General features: G+C 42.4%; 1 protein-coding gene across 1 annotated transcript in view; it reads right to left on the reverse strand.

The window, feature by feature from the left end:
* LOC137370929 (proteasomal ATPase-associated factor 1-like) overlaps positions 1-23234 on the reverse strand; it is a 42506-nt gene extending 19272 nt beyond the window's left edge. Inside the window, exons 1-7 of the mRNA XM_068032801.1 lie at positions 23173-23234; positions 23049-23089; positions 12162-12265; positions 11965-12054; positions 4050-4148; positions 3206-3356; positions 397-591 (exon numbers count right to left, since the gene is read on the reverse strand). Coding sequence (XP_067888902.1) covers positions 397-591; positions 3206-3356; positions 4050-4148; positions 11965-12054; positions 12162-12265; positions 23049-23089; positions 23173-23222 — 730 coding nt within the window. The 5' untranslated portion in view covers positions 23223-23234. The remainder of the gene's footprint in view (positions 1-396; positions 592-3205; positions 3357-4049; positions 4149-11964; positions 12055-12161; positions 12266-23048; positions 23090-23172) is intronic.
* Positions 23235-23657: the final 423 nt, after the last annotated feature.

The following is a 23657-nucleotide window of genomic DNA, read 5'->3' on the forward strand; positions in this document are numbered from 1 at the left end:
ATAGAGGTATATAAAATTATGAGAGGCATAGATAGGGTAGATAGCCAGAGTCTGTTTCCCATGGTAGGGGTGACTAAAACTAGAGAGCATAGATTTAAGGCGAGAGGGAGGAGGTTTAAAGGGGATCAAAGGGGTAAATTTTTCACACAAAGAATAGTGGGCTATCTGGAATGAGCTGCCTGAGGTGGTGGTGGAGGCAGGAACAGTAACGACATTTAAGAGGCATCTGGACAGGTACTTGAATGAGCAAGGTATAGAGGGATATGAAATTAATGCAGGCAGGTGGGATCAGTATAGATAGGCATTATGGTCGGCATGGACGCGGTGGGCAGAAGGGCCCGTTTCTATGCTGTACGACACTATGACTCTATGAATCTGTTTCAACAGTTTACTTACTTGGTGGTTGCTCAGGAGAACCCAAATTCACTGTGTTTTCAGCAGCGCCAATTGAACAGCCATTAATGGGAGTCCCACAGTCTGCTAGAACTGCAAGGCAACTGGACATGCCACAGTCCCACAATCTTGCTGTTCCATCTCTGGAGCTTGAGATGACATTTCGTCCACGTTCTATAATTGCTGTATCAAGAACACCTTAAAAAAATCAAATTGAAAAAAGGAAGTCCAACTTTAAACAAACATCTTCCTTTAACATTATCAGTCTGTAAACACAAAAATATTTTCAGCATTGAATAACAACTTCAGACATAAATGCTTCTGTCTTGCAGGATGGAAGGCAAAAGAAAACTTCAAGAACCCAGCAAAACGAGATCTCATTCAACATAACTTTAAAGTTGGAATTACATGCAGTCAGTGCCGACTTTTTTGTAATATTCACTGCCATAAATAAGAGAATGATTTTGGGGGTTTACTTTTTTCCTGAAGATTTTAAAAAGTTAATGAACAAGTACATGCTTTGTAGGTCACAAATACAGCAGTGTAACCAGAAAACTTAGGTTTAAACAGCATAACAATTTTTGAATGTACAAATAAGATACTTTAAATAATAAAAGTTTACAACTGTTGTAAACTTACTAGGCTAGAAAGAGTTAATGTACATTGTTTAGCCTAACAGAACACTGAAGGTCCACTCTACATTAATGCTGCCGATTGGTATTGAGAGATAGTGAGAAGTGTTCCTTGTGCAAACATGAAAAGTGACTGCGTGTGATACAGATGTGCAGAATGACAATGATGACTTATGGTGTTCTTCGGTTTAATCGCCATTTTGGAATTTATCTTTTGGGCAGGAGTAATTATCATGTTTAAGGCTTTACAACAAGGAGCTTTAATTTGGCTTTGATAAAACATTTACAGAGGTTTTATTTTTTTTTAAAGTGTATCAATTATACCTGTAAGCTGCTAGAGTGGGTGATTTTATTTGTTAAGAGAACTAAGGTGCTGGAATTGGGGGAATAGCCCAATACTTCAAAGGTGACTTTCAACCAGCCAGTCATAAGCCCAAATCCTAGTTGGGTGACTTTCATCAGTTTTTGATCTGTTCCAGATTAGCTTCTCGAGAAGCATTCAGTTTTTGGAGGGAGGGATGGAAGGAAAAACGAAGACCACTGTTTAAAAAGGGTATGAGGGATAGGCCCAATAATTACAGGTCAGTCAGTCTGACCTCGGTGGTGGGTAAATTGTTAGAATCTATTCTAAGGTACAGGATAAACTGCCACTTAGAAAGGCACATCAGGGATAATCAGCATGGATTTGTTAAGGGAAGGTCATGTCTTACTAACTTAATTGAGTTTTTTTGAGGAAGTAACAAGAAGGATTGATGAGGGTAGTGCAGTGGATGTGGTCTACATGGGCTTTAGGAAGGCATCTGACAAGGTCCCACATGGCAGACTGGTCAGTAAAATGAAAGCCCATGGGAGACAGGGGAATGTGGTAGGTTGGATCCAAAATTGGCTCAGGGCCAGGAAACAAAGGGTAGCAGTTGACGGATGTTTTTGTGAATGGAAAGCTGTTTCCAGTGGCGTTCCATAGGGCTCAGTGTTAGGTCCCTTGCTGTTTGTGGTATATATTGATTTGGACTTAAACTTGGGAGGCATGATTGGGGAATTTGATGACACAAAAATTGGTCATGTAGTTGATAGTGAAGAGGATGGCTGTAGACTCCAGAAAGATAGCAATGGTTTGGTTGAGTGGGCGGAAAAGTGGCAAACGGTATTCAATCCAGAAAAGTGTGAGGTAACGCATTCTGGAGGGCAAGTAAAGCGAGGGAGTACACAATAAACAGGAGGATATTGAGAAGGATAGAAGAAGTGAGAGACCTTGGAGTGCATGTCCACAGGTCCCTGAAGGTGGCAAGACGGGTAGATAGAGTGAAGAAGGCATAATGAATGCTTTCCTTTATTGGCTGAGGTATAGAATTCAAAAGCAGGGAAGTAATGCTGGAACTGTATAAAATGCTGGTTAGGCCACAGTTGGAGTATTGCAAACAGTTCTGGTCACCACATTACAGAAAAGGACATAATTGCTCTGGAGAGAGTACAGTGGAGATTTACAAGAATGTTGCCAGGGCTCGAAAGTTTCAGCTATGAGGAAAGATTGGATAGGCTAGGGTTGTTTTCCATGGAACTGAGGAGGCTGAGGGGAGACTTGATTGAGGTGTACAAAGTTATGAGGGGCCTAGATAGGGTAGACAGCAATGACCTGTTTCCCCTAGCGGAGAGATCAATTACCAGGGGCACATATTTAAGGTAATTGGTAGACGGATTAGAGGGGACATGAGGAAAAACTTTTTCACCCAGAGGGTGATGGGTATCTAGAATTCACTGCCAGGAACGGTGATGGAGGCAGAAACCCTTAATTCTTTTAAAAGATACCTGGACATGCACCTGAAGTGCTGTAACCGGCATGGCTATGGAACAAGTGCTGGAAGGTGGGATTAGATTGGGTGGCTAGTTTTTTTTCCGGTCAGCACGGACACAACAGGCTGAATGGCCTCCTCCTGTGCCATAATCTTTCTATGGTTCTAGGTGAATGTAATCTTGATAGATTTTCAATAAACAGTATCTGTCGCTCAAAAATCGAAATCTGCAGTAAACCTTATAATATAGTCAATGCATACCAAGATCTAAATCTGTAGCAAAATTTACAATTGTCTAAATTGACATTTTTTCAGAATCCTTGCTCAATGTAAAATAGAATATGGTTATTCTTTTCTTTCCAAAGATACCCTGATAATAGTTCTGTATACCTCCTTTGTGTCCAATTAAAGTTACAGAACAATTTCCATCTTCAACAGACCAGATCTTTAACTGAGCATCCATTCCTCCACTTAGAACCACGATGCCCGAGGGAAAGAATCTACAACAATTCACATCGTAAACGTGGCCTACCAGATCTCTCTAAAAATTAAAATCAATAATAGATTAGAAACACGAATAATGCTTCCAATTCACAGACACACAAATATGCATACACTTTGTAAGGTCGACTGTATTATTTCTCAGAGATCAACTTCTGATGATCCTGGATAAACTTGCAATGATTATGTTATAACACTGAATCCTTCAGCATGCTTGTCACTACTGATGACGGATTCTGCCTGCCCAATTTGGATTGGCACCCACAACACCAAAATGTAATTAAATTACTTGCACAATATGGATCAGTTATAACAAATTATAATGGCTACATTGGAATTATTACATTTCAATGCTCACACATAGCAGTTATAAATTGTTTGATCTTCAGTTTCCTCACTTAGGATGTTACTTTGATGTGATTATGCCCGAATAATCTCCCCAGGTATCCATTATTTACATAAACTGCAAAGTTTTAGGTACAAAATCTCTCAAAGCTCGAGTTATTCAAAATGCCCCATCAATTTGGTACGATGCTTAATATCAAACAATTCAGAATTCGAACCGGAATGATAAAGGTCACATGAAGATGATCAAAGACAGACCTTGAACTGTAAAATGTTTACCACTTGGTCAAGTGCTTACCAAATTTAAGAAAATTGCTGGAAAAAGAATGTGTATCTACTGTAAAATATCTGCAATATTAAAAAGTGTAAAATAAATAGTCACACGAACCCTCAATTCTCCATTGTTGGCCTGCCAGATTCGCATTGTCCCATCTGTACTGCAAGATACTCCCAGCCCTCCACCGCTAGAAATATCCATGCTGGTTATCTAGAGGGCAAGGTTAAAAGAGAAAACATTGTATCTAATCCTGGCAAAATACGCAATTTTATTTTGAAAGATACATTAGGTGTAACAAAATCAGTGCCGCTTTTACAAATATCAGAATCCGCTTTCCATACCAACCCTCAACATAATTCAAAACTGTTAAAAAAAAACACAAATATGTAAAAAAAAATTTTTAAATCGCTTTGACTCACAATTAACTGGGGGCACGCACAATAACATTTTTCCGAAACAGTACGACTGCAGGGGAACACCTTGAATCTTCCATTACTTTGATTTATTACTCATGGTCAGTGTTGTGATGAGGTGCTGAGTACAGGCCAGGTGTTTCCGCACAAGGGGAAGAAAAGTTAAAGGCAAAACCATCTCTATATTGCTCAGGTGTGTCTCATAGTGGCTGACAGACTTAGTAGCTGTGATGAAGGGGCTGGGGACAAAACTGTGGGAGCTTGTAACCACAAGAAAATAGGCATGTTACATCCTTTATCCTGTAATAGATTTCACAATATGGGGGGAAAACCAAGGTTATTAGGGGCATGTGGATGATGGACTGGATTACTGTTCGCTTACCGCAATTATAGCTTCAAATTAATTTTGTTTGGTTAATTTTATTCACAGCCCCAATTATTCATAAATTTATTTATTTACCATAAGTGACAGCAAGAGAGATACTGGGGTGGTTGGTGATATGGCGGCACTCCTTCTCCCCCTCCCAACACCTGGTACAGTTGTCGATAAGGCCAATGGGCAGCCAATAGGGAGCAAGTGAGAGCAGGAGGCAAAGATGAGATGGATCCCATGGCTGGGCTAAGCAACGCAACTTGGATAGAAGCCAGAAAATCTAAATCCATTGATTGAACTGCAAAATTGGGACAAGCAACTGCCAACCAACAAATATCAGAAATCAGCACACTGCCCAGGCTGAAATGTGGAAAGTAGTCACTTGGGTAAGAAGCCGGAGGACTGGTGGTGCCTATGGAACTGTATCCCAGTGAGAACTGCTACCTTCTAGAGGTGAGGGGAGAAAATTTCAGGGGGGTTGGGGGGGTGGGGGTGCCTAAGTGAGTTAAAAATCTGCCTTCATGTAGTGTCTCCCACCCATCCTCCTCCTCTAACCTAATAATAAGACCCTTTTTACCCTCCTCCTCTAACCAAAAAGGACTGAACAGGTAAGCTATTTCACTGTTTTTGTTAATATCTATATTTGTACTTAATTAAGGGGTAATTGAGTAAAAGAAATGGCAGCCAGGGGAGTGCAGTGCTCCTCCTGCAGTATGTTCGAGGTGAGGGGAACCTCCGGGGACCCTGCCGACTTTACCTGCTGGAAGTGCATCCGTCTCCAGCTCCTATCAGACCGTGTTAGGGAACTGGAGCTGGAGCTGGATGAACTGAGGATCATTCGGGAAGCTGAGGGGGTGATAGATAGAAGCTACAGGGATGTCGTTACTCCACAAAACAAAGGCAGCTGGGTAACAGTTAGAGGTGGGAAGAGGTCAGTGCAGGGATCTCCTGTGGTCGTTCCCCTCAACAACAAGTATACAGTTTTAGATACTGTTGGGGGGGGCGGCCTATCGGGGGCAGGCTGCAGTGAACGGGCCTCTGGCACGGGGTCCTGCACTGTGGCTCAGAAGGGAAGGAGGGAGAACGGGAGAGCACTAGTCATCGGGGACTCGATGGTGAGGAGTACCGACAGGCGGTTCTGTGGGAGCAAGCGAGACGCACGGATGGTTTGTTGCCTCCCTGGTGCCAGGGTCCGTGATGTTTGTGATCGCGTCTTCAGGATCCTTAAAGGGGAGGGGGAGCAGCCAGAGGTCGTGGTGCACATTGGCACCAACGACGTAGGAAGGAAGGGTGGCACAGATGTTAGAAGTGAGTTTAGGGAGTTAGGCTGGAAGCTGAAAGCTCGGACGGACAGAGTTGTTATCTCTGGTTTGTTGCCGGCGCCACGTGATAGTGAGGCTAGGAATAGGGAGAGAGCACAGCTGAACACGTGGCTGCAGGAATGGTGTAGGAGGGAGGGCTTCCAGTTCTTGGATAATTGGACTGCATTCTGGGGAAGATGGGACCTGTTCAAACAGGACGGGCTGCATCTGAACCAGAGGGGCACCAATATCCTGGGAGGGAGGTTTGCTAGTACTGTTCGGGAGGGTTTAAACTAGTTTGGGAGGGGGATGGGAACCGGACTTGTAGTCCAGGGACCAGTGGGTCCACTCAGAAAGACAAAGAGTGTAGTGAGGTATTGGGGAAGGTAGCACTGTCGCAGAGGACAGATGGGCACGGAGAAGGGTTAAAGTGCGTATACTTCAACGCAAGAAGCATCAGGAATAAGGTGAGTGAATTGAAGGCGTGGATGGGCACTTGGGACTACGATGTTGTGGCCATCACTGAAACGTGGATAGGTGAGGGGGAGGAATGGTTCTTGGAGGTACCTGGTTATAGATGTTTTCATAAGATTAGGAATGGTGGTAAAAGAGGTGGGGGGGTGGCATTGTTAGTTAGAAATAGTGTAACAACTGCTGAAAGAATTTTCGAGGAGGATCTGCCGACTGAGGCACTGTGGGTTGAGGTCAGGAACAGGAAAGGAGCAGTCACCTTGATGGGAGTTTTCTATCGGCCCCCCAATAGCAGCAGGGAGGTGGAAGAGCAGATTGGGAAACAGATTTTGGAAAGGAGCAGAAGTCACAGGGTAGTAATTATGGGGGATTTCAACTTCCCAAATATTGATTGGCAACTCTTTAGATCGAATAGTTTGGATGGGGTAGTGTTTGTGCAGTATGTCCAGGAAGCTTTTCTGACTCAGTATGTAGACTGCCCGACCAGAGGGGAGGCAATATTGGATTTGGTACTAGGTAATGAACCAGGGCAAGTGATAGAGCTGTTGGTGGGCGAGCACTTTGGAGATAGTGATCACAATTCTGTAGCATTCACTGTGGTAATGGAGAGGGATAGGTATGTGCAACAGGGCAAGGTTTACAATTGGGGGAAGGGTAGATATGATGCTGTCAGGCAGGAACTGAGGAGCATAAGTTGGGAGCATATGCTGGCAGGGAAGGGCACGGTCGAAATGTGGAACTTTTTCAAGGAGCAGATAGTAGGGGCCATTGATAAGCATGTCCCTGTCAGACAGGGAAGGGATGGTCATGTGAGGGAACCGTGGTTGACAAGAGAGGTTGAGAGTCTTGTTAGGAAGAAGAAGGATGCGTATATAAGGTTGAGGAAAAAGGGCACAGGCATAGCTCTGGAGGGATACAAGATGGCCAGGAAGGATCTGAAGAAAGGGATTAGGAGAGCTAAGAGAGGGCATGAAAAATGCTTGGCGGGTAGGATAAAAGAAAACCCCAAGGCCTTTTACGCGTATGTCAGAAATATGAGGATGACTAGGGGGACCGTAGGTCCGGTCAAGGACAATAGCGGGAGACTGTGTGTTGAGCCGGAAGAGATAAGTGAGGTTTTGAATGAGTACTTCTCTTCGGTATTTACGAATGAGAAGGGGTGTATTACTGAAGAGGACGGTGTGAAACAGACTGGTAAGCTCGAGGAAGTGCTCGTTAGGAGGGAAGATGTGTTGGGGTTTTTGAATAACTTGAAGATAGACAAGTCTCCCGGGCCTGACGGGGTATATCCAAGGATGTTATGGGAAGCAAGGGATGAAATTGCAGAGCCGCTGGCAATGATCTTTTCATCTTCTCTGTTGACGGGGGTGGTACCAGGTGATTGGAGGGTGGCAAATGTTGTGCCCCTGTTCAAGAAAGGGAATAGGAACAACCCTGGGAATTACAGGCCAGTTAGTCTTACTTCGGTGGTAGGCAAGTTGATGGAAAAGGTGCTGAGGGATAGGATTTCTGAGCATCTGGAAAGACACTGCTTGATTCGGGACAGTCAGCACGGTTTTGTGAGGGGTAGGTCTTGCCTCACAAGCCTGATTGAATTCTTTGAGCAGGTGACCAAGCAAGTGGATGAGGGTAAACCAGTGGATGTGGTGTACATGGATTTTAGTAAGGCATTTGATAAGGTCCCCCATGGTAGACTTATGGAGAAAGTCAGGAGGCATGGGATAGTGGGGAATGTGGCCAGTTGGATTAAGAATTGGCTAACTGATAGAAGGCAGAGAGTGGTCTTAGATGGTAAATACTCAGCCTGGAGCCCAGTTACCAGTGGCGTGCCACAGGGATCAGTTCTGGGTCCTCTCCTGTTTGTGATTTTTATTAACGACTTGGATGAGGAAGTCGAAGGGTGGGTCAGTAAATTTGCAGATGATACAAAGGTTGGTGGAGTTGTGGATACCGAGGAGGGCTATTGTCGTCTGCAAAGGGACTTGGATAGGTTGCAGTGCTGGGCTGAAAAGTGGCAGATGGAGTTTAACACTGAAAAGTGTGAGGTCGTCCATTTTGGAAGGACAAACACGAATGCAAAATACTGGGTTAACGGTAGGGTTCTTGGGCATGTGGAGGAGCAGAGAGACCTTGGGGTCTATGTGCATAGATCGTTGAAAGTTGCAACTCAAGTGGATAGGGCTGTGAAGAAGGCATATGGGGTGTTAGCGTTCATTAGCAGAGGGATTGAATTTAAGAGCCGTGAGGTGATGATGCAGCTGTACAGGACCTTGGTAAGGCCTCATTTGGAGTACTGTGTGCAGTTCTGGTCGCCTCATTTTAGGAAGGATGTGGAAGCCTTGGAGAGGGTGCAGAGGAGATTTACCAGGATGTTGCCTGGAATGGAGAATAAGTCTTACGAGGAAAGGCTGAACATTCTAGGCCTCTTCTCATTAGAACGGAGAAGGATGAGGGGTGACATGATAGAGGTTTATAAGATGATCAGGGGAATAGATAGGGTAGACAGTCAGAAACTTTTTCCCCGGGTGGAGCAAAGCGTTACAAGGGGTCATAAATTTAAGGTGAAGGGTGGGAGATATAAGGGGGATGTCAGGGGAAGGTTCTTTACCCAGAGAGTGGTCGGGGCATGGAATGCCTTGCCTGGGGAAGTTGTTGAGTCAGAAACTTTAGGGACTTTCAAACGGCTTTTAGATAGGTATATGGATAAAGGAGAATGATGGGGTATAGATTAAATTGTCCTTGACAGAGGACAAAGGATCGGCACAACATCGTGGGCCGAAGGGCCTGTTCTGTGCTGTATTTTCTATGTTCTATGTTCTATGTTCACTGACATAAATTTTGTTTGGTTGTAGTTTTATTTGGATGAAGTTTACACAATTGTGCATCTAAAATTCCTGCTGTAATAACAACATGATCCATTATTCAGACAGGTTAAGTAACTGGAGCTGTGATAAAGAATTAATTTTGAAGAGGTTGCTTATGAGATTTTGGCTCATGTTCACTTTGCGTAATAATGTCAGAGTTTGTTTTCAGACCTATGAAACAAAATAGTCCTATTAAAATATACAGTCAAGTCCTCTCTAGACTGCAATTAATATTTTGGCATTGGGTATTAACTAAATCAGCAGGATTACACAGATGGATAAAACATAACCTTTGTGCTATTAGACCCATAGCTGAGCGTACAGTGCCATGAGATTGCCTTTGCAGTCTTTGAAGAAAGCCTTGCTTGTCAATGACTTCAGGCAGATGAAAGGTCGTAAACAATGGGTTGCTAGCCAGAAGAAATTCTCTTGCTCGATGCAAAAGAACTATTCCTTAGAAAAAGGGAGAAAACATGGAACATGAATCTCCCAACTGGGGCTGAGCAAAAAAAAGTCAGGGAGTCACTGCCATAACAGATAAAAGACAAAGTAATCTTCTTTGCAATTCAATGCACTCTTGCTGGAATACTGTTCTCAAAAAAGGTTTACTTTCATTAAGAATCGTGTTCCATATAATCTCTGCCACCTTAGAGTTCCAAGTCTTTAAAAAAAAAACCATAACCAGCGCTAACACTTGATTAATGGGAGCTGAAACCAGAACTGTGAGAATAAGAGAAGTTAATGTTTAATTATAACAATCTTTTGTTTTGCATTACCATAGGTTAATCACAGAAAATCCAGAATAGGGGCAGACACTGTAGTTAAAAAAGAGTGTGAAATATTAGATATTATAAGCATAATGAGAGGGGAAGGACTAAAGGGTCTGACATCCTTGAAAGTGGATAAATCACCAGGACCTGATGGATTGTATCCCAGGCTGTTAAAGGGAGCCAGGGAGGAAATAGCAGATGCTCTGAGGTTCATCTTCAAATCCCCACTAGATACAGGAGAGGTACCAGAAAATTGGAGGTCTACTAAAGTTGTACTATTGTTTAAAAAGGGTGCGGGGGATAGACCAAATAACTACAGGCCGGTCAGTCTGACCTCAGTGGTAGGCAAATTATTAGAATCAATTCTGAGAGATAGGATAAACTGCCACTTAGAAAGGCATGAATTAATCAGGGATAGTCAGCATGGATTTGTTAAGGGAAGGTCGCGTCTTACTAACTTAATTGAACTTTTTGAGGAAGTAACAAGGAGGATTGATGAGGGTAGTGCAGTAGATGTTGTCTACATGGATTTTGTAAGGCACTTGACAAGGTCCCACATGGCAGACTGGTCAGAAAGGTAAAAGCCCATGGGATACAGGGGACTGTGGCAAGTTGAATCCAAAATTGGCTCAGTGACAGGAAACAAAGGGTAATGGTCGACGGTTGTTTTTCGCTATTGGAAGTTGGCTTCCAGTGGCGTTCCACAAGGGTCAGTGTTGGGTCCTTTGCTGTTTATGGTATATATTAATGATCTGGACTTAAATGTGGGATGCCATGTAGTTGATAGTGAAGAGGACAGCTGTAGACTCCAGAATGATATCAATGGTTTGGTTGAGTGGGCAGAAAAGTGGCAAATGGAAGTCAATCCAGAGAAGTGTGAGGTAATGCATTTGGGGAGGGCAAACAAAGCAAAGGAATACACAATAAACGGGAGGATACTGAGAGGGTTAGAGGAAGTGAGAGACCTTGGAGTACATGTCCACAGGTCGCTGAAGGTGTCAGGACAGGTAGATAAAGCGGTGAAGGTGGCATGTGAAATGCTTTCCTTTATTGGCCGAGGTACAGAACACAAAAGCAGGGATGTAATGCTGAAATTGTATAAAATGCTCGTTCGGCCACAGCTGGAGTATTGCATACGGTTCTGGTCACCACATTAGAGGAGGGACATAATTGCTCTGGAGAGAGTACACAGAGGAGATTTACAAGAATGTTGCCAGCGCTTGAAAATTGCAGCTGTGAGGAAAGATTGGATAGGCTAGGGTTGTTTTCCTTAGAACAGAGGAGGAATGACTTAATTGAGATGTACAAAATTATGAGGGGCCTAAGTAGAGTAGACAGGAAGGTCCTGTTTCCCCTAGCAGAGAGGTCAATTACCAGGGGACACAGATTTAAGGTGATTGGTAGAAGGATTAGAGACGACATGAGGAAAAGCTTTTTTACCTAGAGGGTGGTGGGTGTCTGGAATTCACGGCCAGGAATGGTGGTGGAGGCAGAAACCCTCAACTCATTTAAAAGGTACCGGGAACTGCATCTGAAATACTGTAACCGGCAAGGGTACGGACCAGGTGCTGGAAGGTGGGATTAGGTTGGCAACTAGTTTTCTGAGCTGGTGCAGACACAGTGGGCTGAATGGCCTCTTTCTGTGCCGTAACTTTTCTATGGTTCTATGGATATCCAAATACAGAATTTTCCAAATTAACCACAAAGGACTCAATACAGACAAGTCGAGTTCAAAACGAACAACCATGCTTATCCCAAGGAAAGTAGCAAAATCCTTCAGTTTACACAAAAAGTCACTTTGCTCAGGAACAATTTCAGGAAAATATGGACTTACACTTTTAGTGTGTATTCTAGAAAAGGTTGTGTAAGGCAGGAGAAATTTTGAGGCTGCATTCCCATCAGGACAGGAAATTAAAATACTTTTCTGCAAAGACAAAAAAAAGCCTTTTAAATATTGAATGTTTCATTGTTTAAAATACTGTGTTTTCTGGGGTGGTAATAAGGAGAAAAATATGAGGAGAAAGATCTCACCTTTGTAACTTCAGTCACTTCAAATCCTTCTGAAGCTGTGACCACTGGGATACCATCTTTGCCAACCCCTTGACACTTTATACAGCCATATAAAGTAGCTGTTCCTGAATTAAAAATGGACGTTAGACCATGTGGTCCTCAATTATAATCACAAGTCATTTAATCGAGATGTCAACTGCAAACAAACCATCATCTTCTAAAATCTCCGTCTTTCAGATGAGACATTAAACCAAGTCCCCATCTACCCTTTCAGGATTACACTAATTTCGAAGAGCAGGGAAGTTCTCCCTGGTGTCCTGGCCAATATTTATCCCTCAACCAACATCAAAAACAGATTATCTGGTCATTATCACATTGCTGATTGTGGGATCTCACTGATTGTAAATTAGCTGCCACTTTTCCTACAACAATGATAATACTTCCAAAAAAAAAAGTACTTGATTGCTATGAAATGCTTTGAGATTTCCAGAGGTTGTAAAAGGTGCTTCATAAAAATGAAAATTTTTCTTTGTCGGGGTTTTTGTTGCAAAGATCAAAAATCATGGCACCAAGTTGCAGATAACTTCAGGTGTTGTACCATCTGTTGAAATTACTGCAGATTCACTACCAGCTTTGGGACTGGCTATTAATGCACTGTAAAAGCCAGTCACTGTAAAACTCACTCAGAATGTTGGTTTTAGTTCAGTGTTTCTTGTGTGCTGCTTATGCATCTGTCATTCTAAAATTAAGACGACATATATCTCAAAGACACTGAGCTCTGATTTAATAAACCTTTGAAATTAATACTTCAAATAATTCAGTGGATCAACACGCTTCATGGTATGGCAATAGTCCAGACGGCCTATGAAGATGCAGATACAATCTCTGGTCTAAAACAAGTTGGCCAATTTCAGCTAAGGCAGCCACAAGGGTGCTGCAATTAGCTATAACATCTCCAGGATTAGGGAGAGGAAATAAGATAAAGTTCCAACTTCTGCCTACCCCAAAATCTTCTGCTGCAAGTGCAAGCCGACACCCAGTAAAGTCGGGAAAGTTCTCAGCTGTGAGGTATCCATGGCTGAATAGTCATACAATACAGGAATAACCACCATTTGGGTAAGGCACTAGAATCAAAGCCATCTGTAGAACCACACCTCGTTGAGAATCACCGACTTCAGGAAAGGAAATAAAAATGAAAGGCATTCTGTAACTGATATTAATGTCCACTTCCTATATCAATGGACAAGTATGAAAGAAAATAGAATATTTTGCCTTGTTTAAATAGCTGGGTTTAAAATGAAAGGTCATCTGTCCTAAGTTTCAAAATGAAAGATGGATGATGATCAGTCTGCTAGCATTGAGGCAATACTTCATCTTCAGAAAGCAATATAGTTACTTTGATGGGTGATAGGGCTTGTTTACGTTATAGATGTACACAGTTTGACAGATGTAAGTTCCAATTTCTAGTCATGACCAGGCTCGAGGGGCAGGGGAAATCAGCAACCTTTAGCAATTAACACATTGTCTCAGTTAAAAATTAACATTTTTGATTGCCCAACTGTTCCAAAAGATCTTCAGTGGATAAAACAGTATTATCTAGCAAACCCCTCAGACTATTCAGTCTTCTATTTACTAGCCTCTTTTGGGCAGTGAGTATAGTACAGGCACTCTGAGAAATAATTTCACGAAGTATACCAGGAGAATTTACACTTACAACAGATTGCTAAGAGACTGTGAGAAGCAATTTCCTCAAAAATGTATTTTATCTCTTTTTGGACTTGTTCCATTTAGACTAATAGGGTAGATAATCCAAGTCTTTGGCTGCTGCCATTGCATATCATAGGAATATAGGAGCAGGAGTAGGTAATTCAGCCCCTCAAGCCTGTTCCACCATTCAATTAGATCAGGGCTGATCTGTGCCTCAATTCCAATTACTCGTCTTTGTTTTCTGTCCCTCGATATCCTTACCTAATAAAAATCAATTGATTTCAATCTTGAAAATTTGAATCGACCCAGCTTCCACAGCCTTTTGAAAACAGAGTTCCAGATTTCCACTACACTTTGAGATATAGTGCTTCCTAACAGCACTCCTGAATGGCTTAGCTCTAATTGCTAGATAATGCCCTCTTGTTCTGGAATACCCCATCAGTGGAAACAGCTTCTCTGTACCTACTCTCAAAACACTTTATCATTTTAAACACGTTGATTAGATCACCCTTCAATTTTCTAAACTCAAGGGAATACAAGACAAGCACATACAACCTGTGTTCATAATTTATCAGACTATCACAGGAGACTATTTTTATCCCAGAATATAATAAATGAGCCAGGTTTCTTTAAACAATCAACAAAATTATCAGATTATAAAACAAGACTTAACCAGCAACGAAGCAAAGCATTAACACACAGATTGAAATATGAAAGTTCCCTTTTTACTTTAGACACACACACACGTTAACTGAAAAATAGAGATTTTCTTTTTAGAGCTCTTTTACAGAAAAGTAAACTTTGGCCAGATACCTGCTAATTTTTAAAGAAAAAATAAGATATAGAAAGATGTCAGTTGTCCCTTTTTGGTTTGGCGTCCCAAATACGCATAGACAGCTGTCACTGGGATCTTCCCAGAACAGTTCTTTTCAGGCAACGTTGAAGATCAGTTTGGCAGGCTTTCCAGGAGAAATGCAGCAACAAGAGTTTCTGGCAGGCTTTTTAGGAGAAATACAGCGTCAGTTTCAAAGAGCTTCTCAAAGAGATGGAAAAGCTGGCAGGCTTTTCAAAGAGATGGAAAAGGGTGCTGATGTTGACTGCTTTCTTGGCTGGTTTTCTCCAAATGCCTTCAAAACAGTTCACACCCCAACACACTGTCCAAAGCGAAACCAAAAACAATACCTTAAGAGTCAAGCCTCCTGACCTCTATAAATCTTGACCTGCCACTTCTCTGTAAAAATCTTCTCCAAGTCAAAAAGCCTCTGCTGGGTATTTATCTGACGACAGGTGACTGCCAATAAGAGTTGTTTACAAACCAAGTCCAAAAGATCTTCCGATGACCTCTTTTAATGACCACAGTGACAAAAAAATCCATGGAATCCTTTTCAGTTTTCCCAAATAAAGCAATGTCCATAATCCCAAAATACATGAGCCCTCAAAAAAATAATTAACAAAAAAAAGCACCATCATAACACTACATTTATACATTTCTAGTTCAGTCTTCAAAGGATTGATAGATATTGTGCCAGGTAATGTCTTACTTCATTCTAAACAGAAAATTCGTTCTAAACTTTGGCACACAAATACTCTCTTACTTTCCCAATTCAATCTCAAAAAAATTTTCAACATTCATATTTTATGCATTTAGTTTAAATATATGAACTATAGCTGCCCTCATTCATTTTTCACTAAACAGAATCTTAGGAAGCAGTCATCCTGCCCCTTCTGTATCAGTAGAACTGACAATATAACTTCAGAGTTAGATAGAATTTAATGTTGGTGCCAAAACAAGTACTGTATCAAATATGCTCCTTCTATGCTGTATTTTTTATGATTCTACATCGAGTATAGCTTGACTGAGATACTGTCACTGTGTGGGAGTGGGAGTGGGAGACGATGCACGTCACTTTGCTTTTCAATATTTATAATAAATGACTGCTATAAAAAAATTAGGGTCCATAGCTACGTTTTTGACACAAAGATTGTTTAAAAAAAATGCTTCATTTTCACTGAAACATAAACTAGTCTTTTCAAAAAGCAACATCTTTATTGTGGAGGGAAGGGAGATAAAGCAGTCGCATTAGGAACATAGTAGCAGGAGTAGACCATTCAGCCCATCAAGCCTGCCCCGCCATTCAATATGATCATGGCTGATCTTCCACTTTAATGCCTTTTTCCCCACACTATCCCCATATCCCCTTTACGTCATTTGTATTTAGAAACCTGTCAATCTCTGCTTTAAACATACTCAATGGCTGAGCTTCCACAGCCCTCCGGGGTAGAGAATTCCAAAGATTCACAACCCTCTGAGTAAAGAGATTTCTCCTCATCTCTGTCCTAAGTGACTTCCCCCTTATTTTGAAATTGTGTCCCCTGGTTCTAGACTCCCCAACCAGGTGAAATATCTTAGCTGCATCTACCCTGTCTATCCTTTTAAGTATTTTGTAGGTTTCAATGAGATCACGTCTCATTCTTCAAAACTCTAGAGAATACAGGCCCATTACAGGTTATTTTCACCTTGAGAGTAAGTAACAGACTATTTTTTTCAAATTGGACACTTCAGCCTTGAAATGAAGTAAATGATACGAATTCTGAGGTTAAAAAAAGGTACTGTCCAGAATCAGTTATGTCAACATGGCTGCCTTTTTACTCACAGCATTGTGCCTCAAACAGCAATTGGGGGGAAAAGACCAGTTAATCTGTTTTTGGTGATGTTGAAGAACACTGACCAGTTCCTCAAAAATACCTTGGGATCGCCAATATCCACCTAAACAATTAGTTCTCAAACTTTTTGTCCATGGCCCACTTAGGCGGGGCAAAAGACCCCAGCAGACCACCTACAGGTCTCACTCAACCCGCTTTCGCTTGCCATTGCAAAAAATTCATCAGAATTAATGGCAAGAATGGCACTGCTTTTGATGAGACACCAATGCGGTGATATCTGGTTCCAAACTGGAGAGTTTCAGTCTCATGTCAGGCACCATGTTCAGCCAATTCCTCCTCTTTGTTTTCAGCCCCACAGGTGTTGAAAATCTCATCTCACAGTTATATGTTTTTGTGAATGGCAGCAGGTGCTTCAGAACTGCGTCAGTGAGCCTAAGATACTTGCACCACATAATAAAATCCGTCAAACTGATCTTGCCAAATATCAGCTTCAGCAACTTGTAGTTTGGACCAGCCCACAGACCATCTGGAGGACCCTCATGGACCGGACCACACTTTGAGAACCACTGACGTAAACCACAACAGGTTATTATCTTATCCAAAGCACAACACTGACAATGCAACATTCCAAGCTGACACAAACATTTTAAATAAACATTCTTTTTCTTGAGTAGCTAAACAAGGGATAACATGCATTTATATAGTGTCTTTAACATACAAAAATGTCCTACAGTGTTATCAGACAAAAACAGACATTGACAAAGGAGATTATAGGATGGGTGACCAAAAGCTAGGTTGAAAAGGTGCATTTTAAGAAGGGTCTTAAAAGAGGGCAGGGTGTTGCAGAGGAATATCCAGAATCTGGGGCCTAAACAGCTGAAGGACTGGTCACCAAAAGTGGTGCAAAAGGAGGGCAGATGCACAAGAGGCCAGAGTCAGAGGATTGGAGAGTTCAGGAAGAAGGAGGCTGCAGGATTGAAGGTGTTAACAGAGAATGCAGAGATAGGGAGGGCAAGACCATGAAGGGATTAAAACATGGGGATGAGAATGTTGAATTTGAGGCACGGGAGATGAGAACCAATGTAGATCAGCAAGGACAGGGGGATTGTTGGGGGGGTGGGGGGTGGAGGGGCTAATGGGTGAACAGGATGCAGGTAGCAAAATCTGAGGTTTGCAAAATTTTACTGCAGTTGGAGAGAGAGATAGGATATGGCAAGAGAACTTAGTACTAGCTAAACTTAACAGAATGTGGAGAACGGGCAGGATAATTTGGAATAGTCAAGTGTAGAAGCGACAATAGCATGGATGAGGGTTGCAATGGAAGATGGGCTGAGTGAGGTAGCAGTGGAGACAGGTGATGTTACAGAAATTAGTGATATTCCACCGGCCTTTGTGATGGAGAAATGTCAACAGCTCAGCTTTGGGTTGATTAGGATGTCTCGGTTGCAAAGTGTCTAGTTCAATCTGAGTGACCGGTGTGAGGTAGAATTGGTAATAAGAGTACGGAGTTTGTGGCAGGGGGTTGAAGATGATGACTTCCATTTTCCCAAAGTTTCACTGGAGGAAACTGCTCATTGTAGACTGCTGGGCAAACATTCTGACAAAAGAGGCAGTGGAGGAGTCGAGAAAGATATTGGAGATAAAGAGTTGGGTGTCAGTGTACATGCAGAACTGATCCTTTATCTTTAGATGATATCAAGGGGCTGCATTTAGATGAGGAAAAGTCAGCAGCTAAGGTCACTAAGATCCTGGGGGGTTAGAGAGACAATAGCACCGGGAGGAACAAAGCAAAAGCATTGAGCAAATAAAGCTGAAGAGGTGTTGGAAGATGATGGTGCAGTACACTGTCAAACATTATAGGCAGGTTGAGGAGGAAAAATGCATCACAGTTACAGAGTATTTCTGTGACTTTGATCCAGGCTGTTGCAGTACTGTGACAGGAATGCAAAGATTAGAGATGGTAGAGATTAAGATAAAGAAGAAAAAGTGTGCTTATGATAGATGCCAGGTAGAAAATACTATTGAGAACCAGGCTGAATATAAAAGGTCCAGAGAGGAGGTGAAAAAGCAGATAACAGAAGTAAAGAGAGAGCATGAAGAGACTGGCAGCTAACATTAAAGGGAATCTCAAAGTTTTCTGTAGACATATAAATAGTTTCAGGGTGGTCAAAGGAGCAGGTGGGCCAATTAGGGACCATAAAGGAGATTTACGCATGGAGGCAGAGGGCATAGCTGAGGTATTAAATGAATACTTTGCATCTGTCTTTAACAAGGAGGATGCAGCAACCCAGACAATGGTGAGAGAGGAGGTAATTCAGACACTAAAGGGGTTTAAAATTGATAAAGAGCAAGTATTAGATAGGCTGTCTGTACTTAAAGTGGATAAAACACCAGGACCGTATGGCATGCATCCCAGGACAGAGAGGGAAGTGAGGGTGGAAATCACAGAGGCACTGGCCATAATTTTTCAGTCTTCCTTAGACTTGGGGGTAGCGCCAGAGGGCTGGAGAATTGCAAACGTTACACCCTTGTTCAAAAAAGGGTGCAATGACAAGCCCAGCAACTACAGGCCTGTCAGTTTAACTTCAGTGGTGAGGAAACTTCTGTAAAGAATAATTCAGGACAAAATTAATAGTCACATGGACAAATGTAGGTTAATTAAAGAAAGTCAGCATGGGTTTCTTAAGTGAAAATCATGTTTAACTAACTTAGTCATAGGGAGTCATACAGCACTGAAACAGGCCCTTCGGCCCACCGAGTCTGTGCCGACCATCAACCACCCATTTATACTAATCCTACATTAATCCCATATTCCCTACCACATCCCCTCCTACATTAATCCCATATTCCCTACCGTTCTCCTACCTACACTAGGGGCAATTTACAATGGCCAATTTACCTATCAACCTTGCTGTAGTTTTTTAAAGCAGGTAACAGAGAGGGCTGATGAGGCCAATGCTGTTGATGTGGTGTTCATGGACTTTCAAAAGGCGTTTGATAGTGCCACAGAACAGACTTGTGAACAAAGTTATAGCTCATGGAATAAAAGGGACAGTAGCAACACGGATACAGAATTAGCTGAGTGACAGGAAACAAAGAGTATTGGTTAATGGATGTTCTTTGGGTTGCAGGAAGGTTTGCAGTGGGGAGTTCCCTAGCGGTCCAGTGTTGGGAGCCTTGCTTTTCCTGACATCTATTAATGACTTAGATCTTGGTGTACAGGGCACAATTTCAAAGTTTGTAGAATGATATAAAACTTGGAAGCATTGTGAACTGTGAGGATAGTGTAGAACTGCAAAAGGACATAGACAAGTTGGTGGAATGGGCGGATAGGTGGCGGATGAAGTTCAATGCAGAGAAATGTGAAGTGATTCATTTTGGTAGGAAGAACATGGAGAAACAATATAAATTAAAAGGTACAATTCTAAAGGGGGTGCAGGAGCAGAGGGACCTGGGTGTATATGTGCATGTCACTGAAGGTGGCAGGACAGGTTGAAAGAGTGGTTAATAAAGCATACAGTTTCCTGAGCTTTATTAATAGGGGTATAGAATACAAGAGCAAGGAAGTTATGTTGAACTTATATAGACACTAGTTCCGCATCAGCTGGAGTATTATGTCCAGTTCTGAGCGCCGCACTTTAGGAAAGATGTGAGGGCATTGAAGAGAGTACAGAAAAGATTCACGAGAATGGATCCAGGGACGAGGAACTTCAGTTATGAAGACAGGCCGGAGAAGTTAGTACTGTTTTCCTTGAAGAGAAGGCTGAGATGTGATTTGATAGAGGTATTCAAAATCATGAGGGGTCTGTACAGAGTAGATAGGGAGAAATTGTTCCCACTCGCGAAAGGAACGAGAACGAGAGGATACAGATTTCAAGTGATGGGTAAGAGAGGCAAAAGTGACATGAGGAAAAACTTTTTCATGCAGTTAAGGTCTGGAATGTGCTGCCTGAGAGTGTGGTGGAGGCAGGTTCAATTGAAGCATTCAAAAGGGAGATAGACTGTTATATGAAAAGGAAAAATGTGCGGGGTTACACGGAGAAGGCGGGAGAATGGCACTAAGTGAGCTGCTCTTTTGGAGAGCTGGTGCGGACACGATGGGCTGAATGGCCTCCTTCTGCGCTGTAATAATTCTGTGAAATCTGACAGAACAAATTCAAGTATGGAGCTGCAGGAAAAATGGGCATGAATTTGGAAGGCATGGTAAAAGAGTTGACAGTAAAAGAAATTTGTAGATGAGGCAGCTGTTTGCAAGGACAGATGAGTCAAGGATGGTTTTCTTGAGGTGGAGTGTGAAGAGGAGGACCAGGATAGGTAGGCAGCAATTTAGTGGACATGTGGTCTGGGAAGCATGAGATGGGTGTCATGGACAAGATAAGAGTAAGTAAAAGAAACAAGATAATATTTTCCTCTTTTAGATGATCAAACTACCTGTGCATTTCAAACATTTTCTGTTTTAAACAAGGCCTGAAATTGCTGCTGGAATTAATACACACTTTAAAAAAAAAAAATTGTTCATGGAATGTGGGCATTGACAAGCCAGCACTTGCTGCCAATCCCTAACTGCTCTTTGAGGGGATACTGAGCAGCCTTCTTGAACTGCTGCCCTCCTTGTGTTAAAAGCACTCACAGAGTGCTGTTAGGTATGGAGTATTAAGAGGTTGGCACATTGATGATGAAGCAACGATGTTACATTTCCAGTCAAGATCGCAAGTGATCCGGAGGGGAAACTTCAGGTGGTGGTTTTCCAATCGCCTGCGGCCCTTGTCCTTCTTGGTAGTAGAGGTCACATGTTTGGGAAATGCCGTCAAAAAAGCTTTGGCAAGTTGCTGCAGTGCATCGTGTACACAGTATATACTGCAGCCATGGGGCACCACTGGTGAGTGAATGACTGTTTAAAGTGGTGGAAGGGATACCAATCAAGCGAGCTGCTTTATCCTGGATAGTGTCGAGCTTTTTGAGTGTTGTTGGAGCTACACCCAGCCAGGCAAGTGTTGAATGCATTTATATGGCATTCCTGTCTTCTATTTTCATGGAGGTTTTAGCCCAGTTAAAATATGTTAATAGCAGACAGCATCATATGAATGTATTAAGCATTCAGCTGTTATAGCTAACAGTAAGTTATAGCACATATTTCTCTCACTGTTAATCATTAAAAATCACAAAAGCCATAAAAATATAGTTTGCAGAAACAAGACATTGTGCTGGATTGCTGAATTTTGTCTTTTCAGGCAGACCTGACTGGATTGGGTAATATAGCAATTCCCCATCGCAGCAGAAAACTGATTTTTTTTTGGGTAGTGCTAACAAACTAACATATGGCTTGTAATGTTGGCATCAGCGGTGGAGCTAGGTTTAGTCGACTCAGTGGTTGGGGGCTGGGGGGGGGAGGAGGGTGGTTTCAGTACAAGGGTGGAACTAGAGATTTGACCAACTTGGCAGGACAGGGATTGAGCTGGGAACGAACATAACTGGTACAATGCCAACTGGGGAACTGTACAGAATTGCAAGCCGAATCTAGAGGCCAAACACAAATGAAAGAAGTTCCTGCAAGTAAAACGGAGATGGCTGTCAAAAGCCGCATTGGCCAACCTCAAAATGATTGAAGTTGTCATGATCCAACCCCCAAATTGGTTCCACCACTGATTAACACGTACAGTTTCCTTGTAGAATAGTGCTCCTTCAAAACTATTTGGGGGCAGCAGAGGGAGAGCATTACAGTTGACTTTAGTGTCCCTAAGCAAGGAAATTTGGGAATAACAAAATCCACAATGGATCCCACTTCTGATTGTTGACTAACAATTTCTGCTGGAACGAATCTGCGAGTGGATGTCAGATTGGATTTTGTCGAGATGACTTCCTCCAATCAAATAATCTGACATCCGTCATCAAGACTCACGCATGGTGATTTGATAAATGTGTTTAAAATTGTGAAGGGATGGGAAATAGATTAAAAAAAATACTTTCCAGTGATGGGATCGAGAATAAGTGGACATAGATAAGATTAAAAGTAAGAGATTTAGGACAGAGAGCAGGAGAAACGTTTTTGTTTGAACACAGGGTATCGTGAAGCTCTGGAATACAACAGCAGAGTTTTTGTTTGAAGCAGCATTTAAAGAATAGGTTAGATAGATGGTTGTGGGCAAAAGACAATAAATCAAAGTCAGAATAGGGCAGACATAAAGGAAGTTGGATCAGTGCTCATGTGGAGGTTAAACGAGAGGGCTGTGCCCACTGTTTGTGTTGAAATTTTCATACATTTTAGTGAACAGCTACATGGCCAGTGGCTGTGGATTCATACCCCAGCACTGAGTCAAACTCTTCATGCCAAGAGAGAACACGAAATGATGGACCGCAGAAGAACAGAAACACCCACAGATTGGTTACTATTCTCCAGCAGGCTAACCATATTGTTATAAATGGGATTGGGGGAAGTGAACAGGGAATTGCTCAGTAAACATTCTTGGGCAAACATAGCCCCTGGCCCTTGTTTATTATTATTATTTTACCACATTAAACTCTGCCTCGGGTCCTTACCGGGTATTTTACAGGAAACCCACGCTTCCCTCTCATTCTCCCTGTGGGATAAAACCGAAAGGTAATTAACACCCGCACAGAGGGAGAAAATGAATGTTTGTTTTATTTTTGGTGTTGATTTTACCGCAAAGCTCGATCCCAGTCGCTCTGGATGAAAATCCTGCCTCCTGCCATGGCGACGCCACACTGCCGGAAACCAAACGGCCACAGTGACTGTCGCAAACAGCCCTCTCAGCTCTTCCATCCACCTCCCGCTGAAGAGAGAGTCTGTGTCTGTCTATGTGTCTTATCAGTTTGCCAGTGCTTTAAGTAGCTTGTATTTAGTAGCACGACAAAAAAAGGAAAGAAGATACCAGCCCTTCGTTTTGCAAGCTGGAACATCAGAACTATGTGTCCTGGCCTGTCAGAAGACCTTACACAAATCAACGACTCTCGGAAGACCACCATCATTAACAACGAGCTCAGTCAACTCAATGTGGACGTTGTAGCACTTCAGGAGACCCGCCTCCCTGCGAGCGGATCTCTAATAGATCAAGACTGCACCTTCTACTGGCAGGGTACGGATCCTGAAGAACCAAGACACAATGGAGTGGGCTTCGCCATCAGAAA

Source organism: Heterodontus francisci, chromosome 6 (assembly GCF_036365525.1).
Source record: "Heterodontus francisci isolate sHetFra1 chromosome 6, sHetFra1.hap1, whole genome shotgun sequence".
Classification (NCBI taxonomy): domain Eukaryota; kingdom Metazoa; phylum Chordata; class Chondrichthyes; order Heterodontiformes; family Heterodontidae; genus Heterodontus; species Heterodontus francisci.